The following is a 17,750-nucleotide window of genomic DNA, read 5'->3' on the forward strand; positions in this document are numbered from 1 at the left end:
ATAATTCTTTTGTTTGTAAACAATCGAATAGATCAACAGGTTGCGGAATTGAATTCGAGCTGAATATATACAATGTGGAATAATTCTGTAGTTTGCAGCAATCGAATTAATGGAAAGCAGGAATTCTTCAGAAGGTAAAACCTAAAAATGGATTTAATAGGCCGAAAACGCACAGTAGCATCAAAAGAAGAAGATTTCATTCGATTGTACAGTATGAAATGATTTAATTGTCGAACAATAGTCGATAGTTCTCATTCGATTGTGCTCATCAGATTGTATTATTTTTGGTTTTGTTTGTGATGTGTTTAGTGCTGTTTTCATAATGGTGTTGGGGAAATGTAGAGGTCTAGTTAATAATATTCGCGCGCGGATTGGTATGATAAGAAGGGTGTGTTATGCATTCACGTTATACTTTGAACACGGTTTATACAAATATGTGGAATAAATGATTTCTGTACTATTCTAACTTCATACATGGACAAATGATCGATACGTAGAACCTACACATTTTAAGAATAATTGCAAAGTATGCCATAAAACATACACCTGCATTCTTCTTTATTGTACATCAATCACATCTTATTCAGGTTCAACATAACCTCAGCGGATGATTCAGTTCATCAATTAAGTAACCAACTACAGCTTGCATTTCAATTTAAGTCAGTTGACTTAAAATAAAACCATTAACTCGTATTTACCGAATTTATTGATGGAATAGTAAATAATGTGTTTCTTCCATATTGCTGGATTTCAACAAGATTAGCAATTTCCTTGTCTGCATTCTTGTAGTAACCTATTTTTTAACATTATATGAGGATCCATAAGCTTATTCAGTTAATTTGGGATAAGGAAGAGATGCCACAACAATGGAAGGAATCCATAATTATTCCTATTCATAAGAAGGGGGACAAGACAATGTGGTAATTACCGAGGAATTTCACTGCTATCAACCTCATACAAAATTCTATCAAACATTCTTTTGGCAAGATTAACCCCATATGCAAATGAAATTATTGGGGATCATCAGTGTGGGTTCAGACGAAACAGATCAACAATTGATCAGATCTTTTGCATTCGTCAGATACTAGAGAAAAAATGGGAGTTCGGTGGGATCGTACATCAATTATTTATAGTTTTTAAAAAAGCCTATGACTCTGTGAAGAGAGAGGTGTTATATAATATTATTATTGAATTTTGTATACCAAAGAAGCTAGTGAGTCTAATAAAAATGTGCTTAAATGAAACCTGTAGCAAAATTCGAATAGGTAAATATGTATCTGAGACATTCTTCATCAAGAACGGTCTAAAACGAAGAGATGCTTTGTCTCCCTTGCTCTTTAACTTTGCGCTAGAATATGCTATCAGGAAAGTCCAAGATAGGCAGGAGGGTTTGCAGTTGAATGGAACACATCAGCTATTGGCATATGTTGATGATGTTAATTTATTGGGGGACGATATGAATACAATAAAGAGGAATGCAGAAGTTTTACTAGAGGCTAGTAGGCAGGTGGGGCTAGAAGTAAATTCAGAAAAAACTAAGTACATGTTAGTATCTCGTCATCAGAAGACAGGCGGGCAAAATTATCTTAGGGTAGCTAATAAGTCCTTTGAAAGGGTTACAAAGTTCAAATATCTGGGAACAACAATAACAAATCAAAATGACACTCATGAGGAAGTTAGGAGGAGATTAAATTCTGGAAATGCTTGCTACTTCTCAGTTCAAAATATTTTGTCTTCCCGTCTGATTTCTAAGAACCTGAAAATTAAAGTGTACAAAACAATGATCTTGCCTGTTGTTTTGTATGGGTGCGAAACATGGTCTCTCACTCAGAGGGAGGAACACAGATTGCAGGTGTTTGAGAACAGGGTGTTGAGGAGGATATTTGGGCCTAAGAGGGAAGACGATGGGGCGTGGATAAAACTGCATAATGATGAGCTTAAAAATCTGTACTCCTCCCCCAGTATAGTCAGGGTGATTAAGTTAAGAAGAATGAGATGGGCTGGGCATGTAGCACTCATGGATGGTACAAGAGGTGTGTACCGGGTACTGGTTGGGAAACCTGAAGGGAAGAGACTGCTAGGGAGACCTAGATGTAGATGGGAGGATAATCTCAGGCGGGATCTATGGGAGATAGGAGTTGAAGGAAACTGGATTTTGTTGGCCCAGGACAGTGTCCGGTGGAGGGCTTTGGTTAATTCAGTGATGAATCTTCAGGTTCGGTAAGCCATCTAGTTAGTTAGTTAATTAGTTATAGATTTTTATTTTCTTTGCAGCAAATTTGCAGTGTTGGCACATCTTCAGTAAATTTAAAGCCAAATGTAGATATGCCATTATTTCCTGGACCTCAGTCTCAGTGGACAGAAAGGCTTGAATTAATTCATCCTCTTTCATACAACAGAATTCCGATTTACAGAGTCATGGACAGAGAAGGTTGTGTCCTGAATCCTGATGAACCTCAGGTTTGTGAAGACTTCCATACAGTTTTTTTAAATGGAAACAGCCAGTTCATATATGTGTTTAGTATGACATTCTTTATGTTTTCACTGGGAAGACCATTTTTGGGGAATATAGGTCTGTATTTAATCCTTTTCTCTTTTTGAAAAGGTTTCATTAAAATTATATATTCACATTTCTACTAAAATTTTAACCAAACAAGATAGTTTTGAACTCTTTTTAGATGTGTTTGCAACTAAAGCTGCAAGAAATGTTCCTAGTAGTCTTGGTATATCTGTCTACGTGTAACAACTTGAGAACCACTGAATTATTTTAATGAAATTTGGTGTTGGTGAGTTTCACTAAAATTTGTTTACACATTCCAGCATTGGTTTAGCTCAGGCAACAGTAATAGGAAGTGTGCATGAAGATCTATGTATGTTTCTGCACATAGAAATGGGTGGGTGGACTTGGGGGAACCTCCTGTGATGATATTGCCCATCCAGATGTGCACTATTCTCACCCACCCTTGCAATCGTTATGACCTTAGGTTGAGCAGGTTTTGATTTATGTATAGTGGCAGGCTTTTGTTGTTATAGATAAACCATCAGTTTCTGTAATACTGTTCTATATTTGTTACTTATGTTCTCTGATTAAAATTAATTAAATCCGTGGTGTAACAGCTCCAGAGAGCCAAAGCCGACTAACTTGACTGCTGGCCTCACGTCCACATGCCTAAGCAGAGGTGAATGATCATCCAACCAGATATAGGGTGACGTGTGGTCAGCGCGACGAACCCCCAGCCATTGCTAGCTTTCCTGACCGGATTACGCTACTTATTGTAGCTCCCCAATTGCCTCACGATGCTGGGTTGGCACCGGTCCCATACACTGGTCGAAAGCTCATGAGAAAATTTCTTCTCCCCCGAGACCCGAACCAGCACGCATTCCGTATCGCCTGTCTGATGCATGATGCCTCAGACCTCGCGGATATGGTGCGGAACATGTTCTCTGATTATATTATATTGATAGTCACACAATTGTAAAAAAATATGTTGAAAATCTCAGCTAGCTTATGTATTGGATTACTTACAGATTGTCACTAGGGGACCATGTGTAGAGGATTGCGTAGACTGTGTGACTAATTGCAGTTGCTGTTTTGAAATTTCCATTCATTTTGGAAGATATATATTTAATTACATTTTTGTTCTTCAGAATTTCTTTGCATGTAACTTTTGTAAACAAGTAATTTAATTATTTTTACATATTTCAGTGTAAGTAAGAGAGCATATATCTGAAAGTTAGTTTGTTTTAATTGATTTTCAGAAATTATAATTTATACATAAACAGTATAGTTACAAATATTGTAATAAATATAAATCCCATTATTTTTTAAGTTGGAGAAAGACTTTGTGGAAAAGATGTATCGCACAATGATTCTACTAAATACAATGGACACCATTTTGTATGAATCTCAACGCCAAGGTCGCATCTCATTCTACATGACATCATTTGGGGAAGAGGCTACATTAATTGGAAGTGCTGGAGCTATTGCTTCTAATGATCTGGTTTATGCTCAGTATCGGGAAACAGGTAAACTATTTTTGAAATTAATCATGTTTCCTGTAATACTGAGGTACGTAATTGTGCAAAGTGACTGTGTAGTACTTTTAAGAGTTTATTATATGTATGAACGCATTTTTATTATTATAATTATAATTATTCTGGCATAAGGTTAAACATGTATCTGCCTACAATACACTCTTAAAACTATGACATAGTCATTTCTGTACTGTTAGGTAGGAAATATTCCTTCAGTATGATCTGAACTTTATGTTTCAGTTAGTGGGACTTTTACACAGTGCCTTTTTCTGGGGAGATGTGAACAGGGTGTGTAGTTGTTTGCTTACATCCATCTGGTACCAGTGTGTATATTGTGCAAGTACAATCTTCATATCTGCATGCCCTCTGTATGTCTTTATGTCATTGCTCTTTGGTACAGGAGCAACTTCACATTTATATTTATAGACATACTGTGGTATAGACCATTAGATGAAGAACAGTGACTTTTAAAAATTTCTTGTTTTATAAGGGGAGCATTTTGAAGGTGAAGCTTCAAAGTATGATTTCAGGTTTCACAGTGGTGGGTATGAAGATGGCTGCCTTCTGGGTTGTTGGGCTGTGTAGTCTGGTAGAAGTTTACCAGTGTTTCAGAGGTCCTTGCTGCCTCCAACATCTTGTTCATCGCCCTGGTGATAGAAGCAGCAAGGACCTCTGAAATGTTGTTAAACTTTTACCAGACCACAAGGCAGAAGGCAGTCATCTTCATGAAGCATTTTGCTTTGTCTAAGAACTTATACACACTATGCTGTTCTATCTGTTCCATGTATGTTGACATTTATTTCCCATAGGGGTGCTGATGTGGAGAGGCTTTTCAGTGGACCAATGTATAAATCAATGTTTTGGAAATTGTGAGGACAAAGGAAAAGGTCGACAAATGCCTCTTCATTATGGGTCCAAGAGTCATAATTTTGTCACAATTTCATCTCCACTTACTACTCAATTGCCTCAAGGTAATTATAGTGCAAAATAATTGTTTTTTTTATTATAAATCAGCTTATATCACTTTGAAAGCAAGTAGAACATATTTTAGTTTGTGATTAAACAATTGAAGACAGGAAAGTAGAAAACTAGGTGCTATCTTTTATTTCAGTACATGGTATGCATGTTCCCAGACAGTAAAAAGCACTTTATTAGCCAACTAATGGTCATACTGTGTTGCCAGACTTTTTATTTCAAGCAAGGGAGACTCCAATGGAGCAGAGAAAAATCCTGGTTTATGGTCTTCCAGGTTATGCCACCAGGCCTTCTACTCTGAAGATAGAGGCAGTAGTTAACTGAATTTTACAATATATCATGTACAGAAAATATCTAGAAATTTAATAATAATGTGAACTTTTGTCCCCAGCTGTTGGCTCTGCATATGCCTACAAACTTGCAAAGAATGGCCAGTGTGTGATAACATATTTTGGCGAAGGAGCAGCTAGTGAAGGTGATGCACATGCTGCATTCAATTTTGCATCTACTTTGAAGTGCCCAGTGATATTCATTTGGTTAGTTTCAGACTTGAAGCCCATATGAATAGCCGTTCAGTATGCACAACCCTCCTGTTTATATGTAATTTATCTTGCATTGTTTTCATGTTTCCTGGTTTGCTCAAATATTTTACAGTTATAATCATATAAGCTATTTGTTGAAGTATTTCATGAAAGCATATGTTAACCTTCAGACCTGATAAGCTTGTGATATTAGTTTAACACCTGGTTCATATATTTCTAATCATTTATCAATGTATGTTTGTTATTACTTAAAATCTTAAAGTGCAGGTTTGAAAACCTAACATTTCTTCTCAACTGTGAAATCATATGATGCATAACAATATATGTCACATCTTTTACCTCATATTAAGTAGACCTATTCTATTAAATATTAATATAAATTAAAGGAAAACAAGCAACTTCATCTTCAGCAATTCATATATTAATGTGGAATATGTGATGTGTAAATGAAATCATCATGTGGTGCAAAAAATAAGATGGTAACATTTAAACCATCTGGCACACACACTGATTTAATGGTTTTTTTAAATTCTAGTTTGTTATATGGGGCAACTGTTTTAAAAGTTTCTACCAAAGTATGTTAATTCACATTTCTACAAAATGTTTCTTATAATGTCTACATCCATCTATATAAAACTGTATTTGATTCAGTGGGTTTTCTTTGCAGTTACAGAGTTTTACATTTATCTGAAGTACAGGTTTTTAAAGATCACCTATTAAATGTTTCAGTGATATTGCAAGTGCATTAGTCATGTTTCCTGGTTTATAGTCATTTTCATTTCCAGTTATGTCTGGCTTAATTAATTTTGTATACAACTTTTGTTGTAAGATACACAGAGTGAAAATATTATACATGGGAAATTCTGCAGATCTGGAAATGTGACATAGGAAGCCCACTCTTCTCTAAGGTATTACAGTCAAGAGGTGACAGGAACTTCACATTTTGATCACATAACAAACCTTGACAGTGGGAAATTGATGATTACAAAAGTTCAGTACCCCTCTCTTATAACAAACATGCTATCTCATAATTGGCATACATCTTTAAATTAACCAGTAAATAGAGCTTATTGTGCATTGTTTCAGCCGTAACAATGGTTATGCCATATCTACACCAACCCATGAGCAATATGGAGGAGATGGAATTGCTGGCCATGGTCCAAGTTATGGTATTACTACTATTCGAGTGGATGGAAATGATGCTTTGGCTGTGTATAATGCTACCAAGGTGTCACGTGAATATGTACTTGCAGAAAACCGTCCTGTCCTAATAGAAGCTATGACATACAGGTACATAATTTCTAAATAATAAAGTAGAAATCAGTAATTACTAAAGAATTTCGAGTTCAGCCAGTCATCTTGGGTTTTCAGACTTGGTCATCACAGCACGTCAGATGATAGTACTGCATATAGGTCAGTTGATGAGGTGAAGCAGAGGGACAGCTTGGATTCTCCAATCCTCAGATTACGACGATATTTAGAGATGAAAGGGTGGTGGAATGACTCAAAGGAATGTAGCTGGAAGGAGGAAACAAGGAAAAATGTAAGAATTAGCTGATCTGAGCTTGTCTAAATGCAGCAGTCTTTTTGTCTCCCACATATCCAACCAGTCTTCTGTAACTGTTGAATCCAAATAGTTAGGTGTGAGTGCTAAAAGTACAGTGCAATTTTGTACACATGTGATGTAGATTATCCTCTATTAAAATTTTCATTATGTGTATGTGTGTCTATATATGTGTATTGGTTTTGAAGGTGTTGAAGTCATTGGCAAGAGCAGAAAAAGTTCTTAAACCAGAATGGAAGGAAATGTTTCGTGATGTATACTATGACATGCCATCCCAGCTCGTGTAAGTATAATGAGTACCAGTAAATAAATATGTGCACAAGAACCTTGTCATCATCACCGTATACTGGAATTTTTGCTTTCATAGATTGCCACTTTGCAAAGCCATGTCTGTTTTCCTTCTCCCCATAACCTTTCCTTTTGTATTCATCTCATTCCTGTTGTATAATCCCATTCATGTCATCATGCCAGGATTAAAACATCTGGCTGATCAAGTGTCTCCATTCAGTGTTTAGGTTGTGTATTGCTATATCTCCACTGCAACTTATGTCTTCATTACTTTATACTTAATGGTGCTTTTTTTATAGAAACTAATGTGTGTTATTCATTTAATTGTTTTTGTACAGGAAGCAAATGAAGTTCATGGAAGCTCATATTGAACAGTACAGGGACAAGTATCCAGTGGATAAATATATGAATCCTGTCTGACATCTCTACATCTTGAAACCAGTACAAGGACAAGATTGCAGAGTGAATTTGTTGTGTGGCATTAAGTAGGAATAAGAGAGAAGAGAGCAGTAATTTCATATTGGGTGGGTGGGTTTATTAACTTTAAGTGGTATGTCTAACTTGTTTCATAATATGTTACATATCCAAATATGTATGTAGAATTTTTATGTAAATCAGTGTAGGCTTGACCTTTCCATTCCAGTTTTACCTTTCGTGGATGTGGGTAGTCTTTACTGCTATTTTTTCGTGTCACTGGAATTCGTTTTGTATTAAGATGGCTGCCTTCTGAATTGTTGTGCAATGTAGTCTGGTAGAAGTGTACTGATGTTTCTGAGGTGCTTGCTGCCTCCAACATCAGGGTATGAGTGTCCTGATGATGGTGGCAGCAAGCATTTCTGAAATTTCAGTAGACTCATACCAGACTACATGGTGTAGCAACACAGTAAACAGCCATCTTCATGCTTCCTGCTATGAGAACCTGAAATCTTGCACCTTTGTATTATATGGTCTTCTTTCAGGGTTGAATTTTCCTTCATAATGTTTATATACAACCAGAAGACGACAATAAAAATAGTTTGTATTGGTACCCTCAGTATTTCTTGATTCATGTGAATCCCTAAAACCTTTTCTGCTGCTATTTGAGTAATGCTTATTTCTCTGGTTCACTTGCTGAACATATAGTGCCTTCATTTTTCTTGATTAGAGGACATTCCAGTTATGTTGTGATATTTCGTCATGTTTCTATTTTACTATGTTTTTTTTATTTGTGGTGATTGAAACTTGAATGTGCATCTGTAGAATATCATTATCTTATGTTTGTATGAACTTTAGAGGTAAAACACTATTTTTGATACGATTTACAGAAATCTTTAGTTTGAAATATTTGTAAATTGTTATATTGGTATGTATTAATCTTGTTAAATGTGATTTGTAGTATGAATGTATGAATTTTGCTTCTGGTATGTTTAAATTATCGAATGAATGCACGTGATCAGTGGCACACACTGTGTACAAATTTTTTAAATTTTGTACTAAGAATTAATTAAAATAAAACTGAAGTCACTGCAGACATTGAAGGCTGTTAATTTCACATACATATCAAACAAATAATTTTGTCAAGAATGTGTTACATAGAATCTCTTAGTTTGGATACATATGTACCAAATGTAAATTTTTGTAATATTGCCACTTGGAATGCAGACTTATTAACTTGTGTTTGAAATAATGAACCTGATTATTTTATAAACTAAAATAAAACTTCTAGGTACCATGAAAAGAGCTGACCATCCATATGATATACTTACTTTGTTACTTTGACGACCTGTTCTTGAAGTGCCTGAGCACTGCAGGTCCCAAATTTTTCATTGCCTTTGATCTATAGACAGTTGGTATGACTCTTTGGACAAGTGATCAGTTCATCTCAAGGCCTCTACCTGTACAGAGGACAGCACAACAGAGACAAACATCCATGCCTTGAGTGAGATTTGAACCCAAGGTCCCAGTGACCAAGTGGCACAAGGCTCACGCCCCACTCCGTGGCCACTGTGACGGCTCCATATAATATGATTAATTTAAATTCAGCATGCTGATTGACTCAAGAATTTTAATTGATTTTATTGTGTTCAAAATTCATGAGTTATTTGAGAAATTCATACAAAAATGTAATGAATCTGAAGGAAAGAGACCTCTTAGGAGCTGGGCCTGGATGAGATGCAGCAGTAGTAGATTGGGTTAGGTTAGGTTTCGGACAGGTTTGGGCATGCTTACACAAATAATTGACAGGTTCGGCCAGTTTTTAGACACGCTTCGACAGCTTTGGAAAGGTTTTTTACAGGCTTGGACAAATTAAATTTTAAATTATATATACACGACGAATTCTATTTTGTAAATAAAGTACAAATTTTTAAATTAATTACATTGTGTTACATATTTCACATATTAAAGTTGTAGTTAATAGAAGAAACTTACACGTCTTTGAAATTGAATTCAATGTTAGCTATGATTGTACTATACCTGTTTCTCCACTTGGAGCTATATTTTGCTATCATGGCTGACAAACTTAACTATAAATATCTTGAGTGGCATAAGAATACAGTTTGATGCTGTGTAATTAATATGATTCACGCATAATTTTATGAAAACCTCTGTGTTACAGGTAAGTACTATATATAATTGTTCATTTGTGGTGTTTCCTAATTATTTCTCAGATTGTAGTAAACACGCTAGCCAAATGTAATTCAGGAAATGGCAACGATGGTAGTGTTTCATTGTACTTACAGCAATAAAAATTGATTTTCCTTTTTCCCCCGTTTGTTTTACGTTGGAAAAGTTTCATTTGAACTTTTTATTATTATCAGGTTTTGGCATTTACAAGTATGGCAGGAGGGTCTTGAATAGTATCAAATTTTTCACTGAGTCCTTATTTGTAATGGTTCAATGTGGTTGGTCGAGAAAAATGTTATGATCGGTAGCATATTTTGATAAAAATTAAAGGTTTTTATTAATACAACTTACAGATTTTCTTTGCGTACTGCTTATAGAACTGTGTATTTTGTTGTATTAATATCCTTAAAGTATGTTTTTACACAATATTGTACAGAAACGTAATAAAACCATCTACCATCTATCATTTATATTATAATTTACTGAAATGTATTACACTTTGAAAATATGTGAAAACTTAATGCTTTTTTCTTATATGGCCAATGCGATTAAGGTTATATATAATGAAGACCAACTCCTTGATGAGCGTGGGGCAAAATTCAAATTCCTGTGTCAATGTGTTATAATTATCTATTTAAAATGGTGGTTCATGTGTCGTGCAAAGTTTGGTTGTTATCTGCGTCTGTAGAGTTTTCAGAATGTATTGGCAGAAACCATTATACACTGTATCTGTCTTCCCAGTGTCCTGAAGTCTGTAGCTATGAGAGTCATGAACAGAGGCTGAAAGTATAGAATAAATTATCATTAAACGTAGGTTATGCTACATTGTGACTAGGTTATGTTTTGTTATTGTTTATGAATTATTTATCTATATAGTGCCTGTGTCAGTCACTGGTAAGATGTGTCATTCATGTTCAGTCTTGCCAAGAAGAACTGTAATTATTTAGGTGAAATATTGATTTTCTTGACGTTTTGTATAAAGAATCATGAGTTTCTGAAATATATTGTTTATTATTTTTGGATCTATCATTGTGGTGGCAATGTCAGCATAGAGAGCAGGTGGCGAGGGTTTCTCTTTGGTTGATATAATTTTTCACACAATGGAGTCATAGTTTCCATATGTGTTCCAAAATGGAATTTGTCTCGGTTGGTTGTTATTCTCTAGGGGATCTTCAGGTGTTATCCTAGCAGGTGTGACATATCTTAGGAGTTTGAAGATTCAGTCATATAAATACAAAATACATTGTTCTTACTGTAATATATATATATATATATATATATATATATATATATATATATATATATATATATAATAATAATTTTAAAATATATGTATTAAAGAATTGTTATTGTGGACAATAAGTGGTATTTTAATAGATGTATCAGTTTAACATTTGCATATTAATTTAAAAATAATTGGTTAAGGTATGTTAGCAGTTACTGAATGTTCATATTGACTTATTAAGTTTAAATGTAATGAGTGTTGTGTCTGACAGTTGGTACACTTTGTGCAGTATGTTTTTCTGCTGTACATGTTTAATTCTCTTGCTGGATGGTAAGATGTCATCAAATTAAGGGGTCACTGGTAAGAATAGGGTTATAATCACTGATGTATTATAAGCACAATCTTTTAAGTGAATGTTTAGCACAGTGAAAATGTGTCAGAAATTTATATTTCAGTAGCTATTTAATATTCCTGGGAATTGATTTGATTAGTTTATGTTGTGTTGTATTGACATTTGCTTTGATTGTGTCAGTGAAATGCTGTTTACAGCTGCAGAGAGATTCTAGAAGTTCTTCAGATTTACATAGAATTATTTAGAATCGTTGAGACTTATGTTAAGTTCAGTTTATTACTATTCCGTTCAGTAGAGTTTAAGGCTAGTTTAGGTTAGGTTGGCATTGCTATTTTTATCAGGGTTGGATACAGAACCTTATGTTCATTGTTAGCATTGGTGCTGTCACGTCTGTCAGTATTGGTTTGTGGGTTAGGTTCTATCACATTGGCATATTCTGCTGTGCATTTACCTGCACTTTTCTTGTGAATTTTTGAATTTGTATACAAATTTTACTGCATTATAAATATATAAAATCCAATTTATTTAGATTATATGATAGCCAGTATACTATAACATGTGATAATCTGGAGAATCCCTAATTCTGACCAATTAGAGATTTAATTCAATAGTTTTTGAGTTTTTGCTTGTGGAACAAGATGACATGGCAAAGCTAACAGGTTCATGTTTGTAACTTTTAATTGCATTCATGTCTTTAGGGAATAATCTCTTAATCTGATATGAACTCTTACTTGGTAACGATTCACAATATGAATAAAATGCCAGAGTATATCAGTACTCTAAGAAGGTATTGTTTTCTTACCTTATCCAATATGTATTTTTCTTAAATGTTTGAATAATAAGCTGTGCTTTGAGTAGTAAGTGTATGATGTGGATTGTTTTAGATAAATGCCCATCGTGGAATATGCCTTTCAAGCTTCGTTTGAAGAAGAGCCGTCAGTACAATGTTGTTTCTAAGTCATTATTTGTAATATGTGTGGAACTACTGGATGGAACATCCATAGAATGCACATTATCAGCCGAGAGCAGTGGGAGAGATTGCCTTGACAATGTATGCCAGAGGCTTGGCTTGCAGCAGGTGAGGTGGTGCCTTGATAACCTTAGTACATGTGTCTGTGACATTACAAATATAATTCAAGGGAAATGCGATTTAGATGTGAAGAAATAAATGTTATAGGACTGCCCAGAAATTGTTAACAAGTCATATATTGATTCATCAGATGTGGTTATCATTTAATGATTTATTTATAAAAAGTAAAATAAAGGAATCGTGTTACATGCCAATGTTGGCACTTAGGGGCGAGGAGGTATAGCTCCTACTCCTACCCATTCTCAACCTTGGCACTAGTAGGGGGTGATTGGTCAGCAGCATGCAATAAACGAATATGAAATGGTGAAAGAAGTGTTCTTGTACATTACACCTATGTAATACACACTTGGAATTTGTTACAGCAGGTGTGTGTTTTACCTTTTGGTTTATTTGTTTATTTAAATGGTTGTTTCAGCCAGAGTTTTTTGGGTTGCGTTATTTATCACGCCATGCACAGCCTCTTCCAAGATGGGTGGAAATGGATCGTCCACTTAAGAGGCAGCTCGATAAACATGCTCGGGGTCAGAACCTGTTTCTACGTGTTATGTACTATGTTTCAGGGGTAAACTTGCTGAACGATGAAATGACAAGGTAATTATGTAAAATGTACATAAATCACGGTTAAAAACAGGCAGCTTACTTACACGGTTTGGACAACTTTCCTTGAATGAGATATTTAAATGCAGTGATTTGTTGTTATTATTGTGGTCATTTTTATGGACATTCATTTCCCAAAGTGACCATGCTTTTTGAAATATAAGGAAGTGTCCAGCCATGAAATGTTGAATGATATAAAAAACCTTGTTAATCTACTATAATATGTGGACCACTTTAACTGTTTAGAAAAGCATACTTATCAATTATACAAAAATTTAATGGTAATATTTTCTTATTTGATGAAATCCAATGGCCAAAGGAATTGTTCAAATTTAAGAAACTGATGTCTATGATATGAAGTATAAGTTTTGAAGGAAAGAGGTATATATTTGCATTGCATGGTTGTCCAGATGTCAACAGACATATAAACATAGGCTAATGCACACCTACTGACATTTTAGTGACAATGAAAAGGTTCTATAGTTTTCATTAGTCAAAAGTATGTACAACAATAAAGTAAAATAATTTAATCAAAATTATAAGTATAAACAAAATAAATTAATGTCTTGGTACATTAAATCACAACAACATGGCAGTAGCATGATATATGCCACTAGATTTGAAATGTTGTTTTGTGATGTTAAATGAATTGTCCTAGCTAGAGAGATTCGAAATTGGGTGCACTGAGGGATTTTTGTATGTCCACCAAATGTGTATATGATCTTTTTTATGTTGATTAATTAAAGTATTTCACAGGTACAAGCTGTTGAGTTAACATTTACAGAATTTAATGTATCAGTAGTTAAAACTAGTTAAATTAATGCATATTTATATTATATTTAGGTTATAAATTTAGACAGTTCCTTTATTAAAATTAATTCAGCTTATGATGTAATGTTTTGAATGTAGGTATCACTATTTCCTTCAGCTTAAGAAGGATGTGATTGATGGTCGGATGAACTGTGATGCTAAACAAGCAGTGCTTTTAGCAAGTTATAGCATGCAAGGTAAGATTAAAGGTTATTTGTTTTGTTATGTAAATAGATGCACGAAAATTGTTAAGCATATGCATTTGTAAATATCTGTTTATTATTGATAATTATTACAAGGATCTACTATCTGAGAATTTCCTTAAACAAAATTTTGTATGTAAGAAATAGTATGCAAGTTAAGTGAAATTTCAGGTTCTCACAGCAAGTATGATGATAAATGTCTTCAGGTATGTTATGCCATATAATCATGTAGAAATTAACCCATATTTCAGATATGCATACTGCCCTTATCATCAGGCTGATGAGTGCCTGATCACCCTGATGATGAAGGCTCTAAGCACCTCTGAAAGACTATATGGCGCAACATCCCAGTATTGATGGCCATCTTCAGTATGTGAGTTTGTGGACTGAATTCATCTGGCTGAAGATATGGTCCACTGGCTGGATGTTGTGAACATGATTATATACCTTCAGGTTTTATAAAAGCAGTGAATTTTTTTAATAACTGACCGAGTATTAGCTTTTCAAGAAGGATTCTGTTTCATGGACTTGGGTTTTGTTTCATTCCTCCATACTACATGTTCTGCCTGTTATAGTCAGGTTCATACTTCTGATGGATGCATTTCGTAGATTGTTGTAAGGTGGATTGATTGTCACATTCAGAAAATATCTAGGAAAATCTAAGATCATGAAGCATACCCAAGAACAGAATACAGTAGAACCTAAATCATTTAGGTTAGTTAACTGCTATAAAATTTTAAGAAAAGTGCATGATATTTTTCTTCTTCTGTCTTTGATGAAAAGTGTATAAATATTTGTCTGTAATTGTTACAGCTGAGTTTGGGAATCATGATTTGGAACGGCATACTGCAGAATACTTAAAGGATTTTGCATTGTTTCCAAAGGTATTTAAAATACTGGAATTCTATCATAGAAAAGTATGCCATTGAAGAATACTGTAAGCAATCAGTAGAGTACTTTAATGGAATCTTTACAGGAAATATACAAAAGATGAAGGATATTCGTTCCTGAAGGGGACTTCTACAAATTATTTTCTCCGAAGAGGGTGTTGAAGTTGCTGCAGGAGAGTTGATGTTTGTCTTGACATTTGAGAACTATTGGACTGGTTTTGATTACATTTTAAATTGAAGGTTCTTGTTCATCTGTCCCAACTGTTTTTCATTATTTGTAAGAGAACATCAAAAGTTAGTGTATTTACAACTTTAAAACCTAGCGATGATAAAGGAGTGAATGTGCCAGAATTGCTATGCTATGTACACTTTTCCTAACTTATTTGTTATTGTTTTATCAGCCATTATATATTTTAATGTTTTATTTTGTCTGTGCTTTTTCTTCACCTAACAATGGAGTACATGACTAAAAAAAGTCTTAATTTTAGTCTTTTTAAAGTCTTGGAAATAAATCTAGATTTTGTGAACCTGGATTATTTGTAACTATCGCTAATGCCACATTTTTCCCTATTGTTGATTAAAAGTATCCTTTGTTTGGTGGTATGCTAGCACTTAACATCTGATGGCAACCTGGAAAGTTTGACAGAGGCAGTGATACTTCAGCATGCAGCTCTAGGTGGCTTGTCCCAAGGAACAGCAGAGGAGTACTACATATTAGCAGCACAGCAACTGGATGGCTATGGTCAAGAGACATTTGAAGCCAAAGTTTGTATCTTTGTTGCTGTTTTTATTAAATTATAAATGTCCTTGCAGTTATTTGTGTTAAATGAATATAATATCATTTCTGCAAATGAAAAACAAAATTTGTAAAAAGAATAAACATTGTTTAGTTATTTCTGGGAAAATTGACATTTGGCAGCTGAGGTGTACCATGAAACTTGTATATGGTGTTAGTGCTAATATTGAACATTTGTATGTATGAATTATATTATTCTTTTCAAGAGTTAATAATTATCATGTGAGACCACATCATAGCAAGAGGTGTGCTTTACAAATCATTTCATTCTTTAATTGTGCTTGATGGAAGTTTTCTGTTAATGGCTGTGATGTTTACTGAAGAGACAAATATGGTTTTGTAGCCTCTAGGAAATGTATGTCACAGGCCATTGTGCATTGATGGAGAAAAGACATCATTTATCAGGTAGAAGTTTTGTCAGAAGAGCTATGTGTGAGATAAAACAGCCATTCTGAAGAGATTGGACAGAGTTATATTTTTGCTGGATAACAAGCTAAGAATTTTATCTTAGAGTAATGAAATTATGTATTTTTTCTTGGATTTTTATACTGTGAAATGGGATTATGTCTGAGGTCTTACGGTTGGGTAAGTAAGTTATTGATGTGTGACATTAACTACAGATGAAAATAATGTAGTTACTCAATTGCAGGATGAAACTGGTGCTGAAGTTATCATTGGGGTGTCTTTGATGGGAGTACTTGTTTGTTATGAAAATAACCAGACTTCAAAGTTTTACAGGTGAGTCAGATAATTTAGCAACTTAGCTTTCGTTTTATTTCTCCATGAAAGAAAAGTAATAAAGTCGTTCTCCCTTCAGAACAGTTCTGTGAAAAGACTCACAGAATATGTATTATATGTTTTGGATACCATACTTCTTAAGATGCATCAACTGTAGATGGGTCATCTTGTAACTGAGCATTTCTGTCTCAGTGCAAATTGTGGATGCATGTCACAAGTGTAATAAATAAGGAGATTACTTCTCTTCAAAATAGCATGATGTTTGATGTGTTCTGAAATCTAATTTATGTCAGTAATAATTACATTGTTTATCTTTCATTTGTGTTGCAGTGGTCTTGAATTTTAAGCTTGTTACAGGTGGAAAGACATAACTAATGTGATTAATCACAAGCGAAACTTTGGTATAGAGTGTCAGGTACCAGATGAAACAGTTCACTTCCAATTTACTGATCCTGAATCAGCAAAATATGTATGGAGGATGTGTGTGCATCAGGTAAATAACACATTGTTTCTTGGTTTATTTGTCAGTATTTTGTCAACTGTGTTTTACATAACTTCAGATGTCATCATGATTGTCATGTGACTGAAGAAGGCAAGAAAATTTTCAGTCAGTGTAGTCACCCCCTGGCAGGCTGAGATTTGAAATCAGATCCTCCTGAATATGAAGCTGTAGTGGTCATTAGTATAACATGATGTTCAGTTTTTCTTATATAGTGTGATTACTCTTTGTTCTTTACACATTATGCACCTGCTTGTTTAAAAATCTGAATACCCTATAGTCACTGAGTATATGGTTAGTCAGCAAGTCTTACTGAAGTAAGCTACCCAGTGTTTTAAACATTCAAGTATTTATCACCTGATCTCACAAGGTGGAGGCCAGTCTCAGTTAAGTATAGTGCAGTAGAGTGAGCTTGCAGGTCCTAAATAATGCAGATGTATGAAAAGAGATCTGGTTGATCCGTGTGCTCTTGTCAGGTAATAAATCACTGATAACTGTGATATATAAGTACCATATAATTGTATGCATTTTGAATGTAGACT

The 17,750-nt window shown here is 34.4% G+C and overlaps 2 protein-coding genes and 1 long non-coding RNA gene across 11 annotated transcripts in view; 2 read left to right on the forward strand and 1 right to left on the reverse strand.

Annotated features, from left to right (window-relative positions):
• On the forward strand, positions 1-8,914 carry BckdhA (Branched chain keto acid dehydrogenase E1 subunit alpha). 4 transcript variants are annotated; one of them, XM_022068303.2, is made up of 9 exons: positions 1-134; positions 2,275-2,460; positions 3,831-4,026; positions 4,845-5,006; positions 5,402-5,546; positions 6,639-6,842; positions 6,924-7,095; positions 7,305-7,399; positions 7,743-8,914. In XM_022068303.2, exons 2-9 carry the CDS (start codon positions 2,326-2,328, stop codon positions 7,822-7,824), a joined length of 1,191 nt encoding a protein of 396 aa, XP_021923995.2. In that variant the 5' UTR covers positions 1-134; positions 2,275-2,325; the 3' UTR covers positions 7,825-8,914. The 4 variants fall into 4 exon arrangements, with proteins under 4 accessions (XP_021923995.2, XP_021923992.2, XP_021923993.2 ...); XM_022068300.2 differs by having other exon boundaries at positions 17-134; positions 2,256-2,460; XM_022068301.2 differs by lacking the exon at positions 1-134 and adding an exon at positions 231-388.
• Positions 6,638-9,997, reverse strand: LOC110831860 (uncharacterized). 2 transcript variants are annotated; one of them, XR_002543734.2, is made up of 3 exons: positions 9,859-9,997; positions 9,150-9,278; positions 6,638-7,172 (listed from the first exon to the last, which is right to left on the reverse strand). It is a non-coding gene; the product is annotated as an uncharacterized LOC110831860 (long non-coding RNA). The 2 variants fall into 2 exon arrangements; XR_002543735.2 differs by having other exon boundaries at positions 9,814-9,863.
• Positions 9,882-17,750, forward strand: part of Pez (protein tyrosine phosphatase non-receptor pez) — a 27,467-nt gene continuing 19,598 nt past the window's right edge. For 2 of the 5 annotated variants that reach the window (XR_002543733.2, XM_022068296.2), the window contains exons 1-8: positions 9,882-10,000; positions 12,470-12,663; positions 13,091-13,266; positions 14,182-14,279; positions 15,099-15,169; positions 15,785-15,940; positions 16,621-16,709; positions 17,067-17,202. Coding sequence is in view for 4 of the 5 variants with exons in the window: in XM_022068296.2 (XP_021923988.1) it covers positions 12,490-12,663; positions 13,091-13,266; positions 14,182-14,279; positions 15,099-15,169; positions 15,785-15,940; positions 16,621-16,709; positions 17,067-17,202 (900 nt within the window). In the remaining variant the exon portion in view is untranslated. Of the gene's footprint in view, positions 10,001-10,143; positions 10,339-10,393; positions 10,819-11,390; positions 11,594-12,469; positions 12,664-13,090; positions 13,267-14,181; positions 14,280-15,098; positions 15,170-15,784; positions 15,941-16,620; positions 16,710-17,066; positions 17,203-17,750 lie in introns of those variants that run through there. The other 3 variants (XM_022068298.2, XM_022068297.2, XM_022068299.2) reach the window with 3 other exon arrangements.

Source organism: Zootermopsis nevadensis, unplaced genomic scaffold (assembly GCF_977971745.1).
Source record: "Zootermopsis nevadensis isolate Lab colony 2312 unplaced genomic scaffold, Znev_1.0 Znev_ptg000002l, whole genome shotgun sequence".
NCBI lineage: Eukaryota > Metazoa > Arthropoda > Insecta > Blattodea > Termopsidae > Zootermopsis > Zootermopsis nevadensis.